This window comes from Arachis ipaensis, chromosome B05 (assembly GCF_000816755.2).
Source record: "Arachis ipaensis cultivar K30076 chromosome B05, Araip1.1, whole genome shotgun sequence".
Taxonomy (NCBI): domain Eukaryota; kingdom Viridiplantae; phylum Streptophyta; class Magnoliopsida; order Fabales; family Fabaceae; genus Arachis; species Arachis ipaensis.
The window spans coordinates 133,128,180-133,134,427 of record NC_029789.2 but is presented as its reverse complement, the minus strand read 5'-3'; the positions used below and the strand labels follow the sequence as shown (position 1 = coordinate 133,134,427).

The window sequence follows — 6,248 nt, the reverse complement described above, 5'->3', positions numbered from 1 at the left end:
TGGTTAAAAACATAACTTGCCGATTACAAATTAAATGCTGAAAATATTTCTTTGATGTGTGATAATATGAGTGCCATTAATATTTCTAAAAATCTAGTTTTACACTCTAGGACTAAGCATACTGAAGTGAAATTTCACTCAACAAGAGAACATGTCCAAAAGGGGGATATTAGCATTCAATTTGTTAAATCAGAGGAGCAATTAGCAGATATTTTCACAAAACCATTAGCTGAGGACAGATTCTGTATGCTTAGGACAAGTCTAGGAATTTTGAGTTATGATTTTTTATTTGATAATTGCTGATGTATTTGCTGGAGCTTTTTGTCTCATAAACAGGTATGAGACAATTCTGGGAAGAAGAAGAGCGTTCCCCTTAATCAGCGTGATCTGGGATTATTTCAAGTAAAAAATGATTTGGGCCAACCTAAAAAATCAGATCTAGAATGGTCCAATATATTTCCTTAAATCCAACCATCTCTGGGCCCAAATATGGATGTTACAAGTTTTGGTTGGTTGTTAATTTTTTTTGGTTGTTGGGCTGTGTGTTTAAAATATCTTTTGAAAGGATTTTTATTTTTTAAAGGATTTTTAGTTTGATTTTATTTTTGTTTTTCAAAATTTAAAATAAATTTCCAGTTTTATTTTAAAATCAAATAAAATCTTTCTTTTATGAGGTCAAGTCTTTTCAAGTCTTTTCAATAGATGATGCAATTGCATGGTTTGAGAAACTTTCTTTTGGGTACGGTTACCAACACTTCCTCTCTTCCCTCCATAACTCTTCGGTTTCTTCCCACTCACTTTACTGCTTCTCTTCCCTCAAAAGCCTGAATCTTACCAAATGAGGACGAAAACCCTGGCTAAAAGGCCTCCTCGTGAGAAAATTTTCAAGCGTTCCACCAAACCTGCAACTTGCTCCCAAGACCGAACCTTCACACCTTCACCCTCTCCTCCTACCTCTCCTCCTCGCACTACTCCCACGGCCCGAACCAAGACCACACCAAGATATCCAGCCTCTGCCAAGCCGACGCCACCACCGAAGGCCACTCCTTTCAAACCAGGCTCCTCAAAACCTGGTTCTGCAAAGCCTAGATCCTCCAAAGGCAAACGTCCGATGGCTGAAGAACCTGTTCCCGAACCAACACAACCCAAATTCAGGTCGGTTCCTGTGCGCTCTCAACGAGGTAACACTCGAGTCCCTCTCAAAAATGTTAAAGAACCAGACATTGGACCTTTTGATCACAAAGCTCATTTTTTGAGCTCTCATTCGAACTATAACCCCTATAGATTTAAATCTGCCATGAATAATAACTTTTATGAGGGGGTTATCCGGTATCGTACCCTATGCCCATCTTTTCTCACTGATTTGCCATCTTTGAAAAGAAAAGATTTTACATTTGTTGATAACTTGATTTTTCTGGACTGGAATCATCTTTTTGACATCAAAAAGCCTGTTTATCCCTTATTGGTCAAAGAATTTTATGCAAACATGACTTATCATGAAGGCACTACTCACTCATATGTAAAGGGCCGAGACATAGTTTTAAATAATGAGACTATCAGTGATGCTTTGAAGTATACTGATGTTGGGCCTTGTGCTTACACTTCGGTTAAGTGGGATGAAGGTGTTGGAATTTCTTATCATGATGCTTTGGCTCACATTTGTGAACATGTTTCTTTAATTGATGGTATTACACCCACTTACAAAGCCCTAGGATATAAGCGTGCTCAGTTGCACTGAATGGTCAACCACATTATACTTCCTCAAAGTGGCTCATATCAAAGGGTTTCCTACACTGATACTCTTGTTTTATATGCCCTTCTCACCAAAACTGAAATTTCATTTGCATACTTTATGGTTAGATATATGTTTGACTCTGTTAGGAGTGAAAAGGACAAAGCACTTCCTTATGGCATGTTTCTAACTTGCATATTTGAGTATTTTGGTGTTGACTTGACCAATGAGGAATATCAAAATAGACATTCATACCTAAAAGGAGGTGGTTCAGTGAAACAGAACAAAGGACCTACTCGATCTGAAAGGGTGGTCTTAGATGATGAAGATGATGACTTTGTTCCTGAGGATTCTTCTTCTCTTTCCACTGAGGGTACATCTATCTCTACTGGGAAGAAATCTGCTCTGCTGAATGTGGTAAAAGATGTTGTTCAGGAGTTCGTTTCTCAATCAAATCACTTGATTGCTATGAGCAAAGAGCAAAGGAAGCTGGCTAGCAAGCATGAGAATTTCCTAAAGAAGCCAAGGGATAGAGTGGCTGTGTTCATGACTTTCATTGATAATCTTCAAAAGGATGAAGACCCTGCCACTGATATTGAAGAGGAAGCTGACTCGGAGGGGAATGGTTCTGATGCCTAGGATTTGTCTCATGAATACTGCTGCTGCTGCTCTCTTTTTGTCTCATGAACTCTGTTTTTTTTTTCTACTGCTACTTTTGAACTATTTTTTTTGGATGACTGTAATAACTCTAAATATTGTTGCACCTTTGACAGTTTAGTTAGTACTTTGCACTGTGAACTGACTCTTTTCTGCAGGATTCAAGATATTGTTTTTGTTGATCATGCTTATTGTCCGCCCTTGATGACAAAAGGGGGAGTGTTCTGAGGGTTACCCGAAACTGGAGGTCGATCTCGGATGAGATCTTCTGTACTGGTCGGAGATGACGTGTCCGACTGGCTGATGACGGCCGGAGCTGTTGGGTCCAACTCGTTGGACTTGCCGCGTTGCTGATCCTTGGCCACCGGAGGGTGGGGGTACCTGCAAGAGACTCCGATGCTTAAGTTAGCACGGGTATTAAGCAGGTTTTTATGTAGAATCAGAGTATGAGTTATACCTGGGTGCTCCAGCGTATTTATAGTAGAGTGGGCTGATCTTCCTGATAAGATAAGTTTATCTTATCTTATCTTATCTTGAGTGAAGTCAGCTTATCTTCAAGGGAGCCGCCCTTATCTCTATAGGCTGGGATTGCCTTTGGATTCTGGGTCGTGTTCCTCTATTTGGGCCCTTTTATTGGGCTTTGCTTGTCGTTTTGGCCGAGTTCTTCATAAAGAAGTCGGTCCTGCTTGATCATAACAAGTCGGTCGCTTCGCTACTGAACATCCCGGTTCGGACAGCTCGACCCTGGGTATGAACAGTGCCCCTGCTTGAGCTCGGTCTTCCGTTTGAGGTCGATTTCTTGACTTCGGTCCTTCTTTAGTGAAGCCGAACTCAAGCATTTTGTCGATTCCTTTGCAGAAGCTTTTTTGAATGTAGAACGTTTTCCTTCTAAAAGCGCGCCCTTTTGTATTAGCGTTTTGTCCTGGGGAACGTGCGAGGGTTTAATACCCTAATTAATTAGTATTAATTGCTCCGTTTTTCCTTTGGCTCTTTATTTTGATTTTTGAAAGCTTAGAGACGGTTTCTCTTCTTTGCTCTTTTCGTAACTTCTTCACCATTTTCTTCCATTTTTCTCGTTCTCTGTTTTTCGCCCTCGTTTCCTCTTTTCCTTCGTGGCGGCGTTGCTTGACGATTCTCGGGACAACCTGCCTCTCCTTTGAAGCTTTTCTCTTCTCCAGGTGAGTTCCATTCGCATTTTCTTCCTTTTTCGCTGCTTTTAGCCTTTTGTGATTAAATTGCGATTTTGCTTTGAGGGAAGTTTGGATCTTTCTGCTTCTACTGTGCCTGGTTATAGTCGTAATGCGTGCTTTGAATCTTTTTCGCCTTTCCTATTGCTTGAATGTGCTTAGGGCTTCTGCATGTTATTTCTCGTTTGTGCTTTTGATGATAATACATCTGATTCTGGAAAAAGGCTGGTGTCTTTGATGATTTCTTGTTTGGTATTCTCGATGTTGGTGCTTACTTTTTGCTTGATTTCGAAAAAGTTTGCACCTTTCCGCTTGGTTATTTTTGCTAAACTGTAGAAATAGTGCTTTCTTCTGATAAACTATATGAGGGTGATCTTTTTTGCATTTTCGCTTTCTTTTGTTTTCTTTCTGAGAGATGCCGGGGTGCGAGCTATAGATTTTTCTTGGAAACTTTGCCTGATTATTGCCTCCAAAGGATGCCCCAAGATTTTGGTTTGAGCCTTGGGGTTTTCCTTTTCTGTGTGATCTCCTGCATCGTATTGAGTTATTTTCTCCCTTGTTCGAGACGTTTTTAGTAATCCCCTCTTCTTTTCTTACTTGTAGGATTTAGTTGGCCTCATGTCTTCTCGCAATAACATTGTAGAGATGTCTTCCAGAGTTCCCGAGGGGATGTCCGATTGGCTGGACTCCCTTGTTTTGTTGTGTGTTTCTATTGTGGATGCTGAATTTTGCACAGAGCTGAGGAAGCGCCATAAGATTTGTGCTAACAGTTCCTGCGAGGGTGATTATGAGCTTGTTGCTCCTGATTCTGATGAGAGAGTTTCTTTTCCGACTTCCGTCGAGGGGGAGCGTCCCTCTTTCTATGCTTATGAATACTTTTTTAGCCAATTGAACGTTACTTTCCCTTTTACTGCCTTTGAAACTGATTTGTTGTGGTCCTGCAACATTGCCCCATCCCAGCTGCATCCAAACTCCTGGGGTTTTATCAAGATATTTCAACTTCTTTGTTGGGAGTTAGATATAACACCTTCTGAAACTCTTTTCCTTTATCTTTTTGTTTCGGCCAAACCTGGGGATTCCTCCAAAAAGAAAGCTTCCTGGGTTTCTTTCAGGTTGGCCCAGGGGCATAAAGTTTTTGCCATGTATGATGAGTCGTTTAAAGATTTTAAGAACTATTTCTTCCGAGTCCGTGCCATTGAGGGGGTTCGCCCCTTTTTTCTTGATGAAAAATGATGAACCTGCTTTTCCTCTGGAGTGGCAAAAGAATGTAAGAGTGCCACGTTACACGTGGGAGATGCTTAGTGAGGTTGAGCGGGCCTTTGTGGTCGTTCTTGAAGATTTGTGGGGGAAGCCACCCCACCTGGACACGAAGAGATTTTTGAGTGATCCATCTTTGGTTCGGGCTGCTTTGGGTACTGCCTGATTTGTTTTTATATTTGCTCTCAGGCTTTGTTTTTTCTGTGTTGTAACTTGTCTTTATTTTTTATATTTTTCAGAGATGTTGAAGAATAATGATTCTATGAGAGCCTAGGGGAGCTTGAAGTAAGGGTGGCCAGGTTGGAGAAAGATTTGGAAAATGAAAAGGCTATTTCTACTTCCTTGGCTGGCTCTCTGAAACTGGCCGAGGACACGGCTATGCGGCATAAGGACAGTTATTTGACGTCTTACGGGGAGGTGTTGCGTCTGAGAGAAGAGTTGGAGAATGCCCGGGCTAATTATTCCGAACTCCAAGGTCATCTTGTTGGCAGTGTAACTGCTGCCTATGAGAACCTGAGGGAACAAGTTCGGGTTATTGCTCCCGAGGCCGACCTGACCCTCTTTAGCTTGGAAAACGTTGTCAGGGATGGCAAGGTTGTCCCTGATGACGAGGATGAGGATGATGTCGATCCTCCCCCTGTGGTCTCTACTAAGGTGTCGACTTATGCTGTCCCTGCCGAGGTTGGTCCTCCCGCTTCTGACCCCGACTGCCAGATCTTGAACCAGGATGACGGTACTGTAGATGCCGTTCCTCTCCAGACTCGGCCTCCGTCTCCTCAGCCTGATGCTGCTAAAAAATCTTCTGACCCTTAGTTTTAATCTTTATTTCGGATATGTAGTTGGCCTGGCTTGTGGGCTTTTTTAAACTCTTTATATTTTGCTAACACTTTTTTGTTGCTTGCCTAGCAACTTTTGTTTTTTATAAAAACAAATGGTAGCATGCTTCTACTTTTGCGGTAGGTTTTGGTTGCCTCCGAGGCTTTTTTAATCTTGTGGATGATAACTTTGTCTTTTGTGCTTGACTTGGTATTTCTTTTGCTGTGAATGTTGGAATCCTACAGCTTAACCTCCTTTGGATTGCTTTTGTATTTTGTGTTTTGAATCCTTTGTGGTTGTGGCTAGGTAGGTCTAAGAATTTTTTGGTTCGTTCTCGCTCTGGTTTATTTCTGACGATTCGTAACCGATTCCTTCAAGTTGGTCTCCGAGTTGTTTTTCGCAGTCCATTTTCAAGTTATATTTGTAATCCCTTTCCTGGATCTTTGTCAGATTTCTTTTAGGAACTTGTTTGTAGTAGGAGTCCGACTTGGTTATATCGGTCTCCTTTAAGTTATTTGTAGTCCTCTTTCTTGGATCTTTATCAGATCTCTTTCAGGGACTACTTTGATAACTTTTAGTAGTAGGAGTCCGACTTGGTT

At 41.5% G+C, this 6,248-nt stretch overlaps 1 protein-coding gene across 1 annotated transcript; it reads left to right on the top strand.

The window, feature by feature from the left end:
- Nucleotides 839–2,371, top strand: LOC107641179 (proteoglycan 4-like). Its single transcript, XM_016344685.1, has 2 exons — nucleotides 839–1,181; nucleotides 1,995–2,371. The coding sequence occupies exons 1-2, from the start codon at nucleotides 839–841 to the stop codon at nucleotides 2,369–2,371; spliced, it is 720 nt and encodes a 239-aa protein (XP_016200171.1).

Bases quoted from the DNA above. Each gene is read 5' to 3' on its own strand.
- LOC107641179 (XM_016344685.1), top strand. From the start codon at position 839: ATGAGGACGAAAACCCTGGCTAAAAGGCCTCCTCGTGAGAAAATTTTC. The intron at 1,182-1,994 runs GTAACACTCGAG...CATACCTAAAAG, and splicing joins TCCTGTGCGCTCTCAACGAG to GAGGTGGTTCAGTGAAACAG.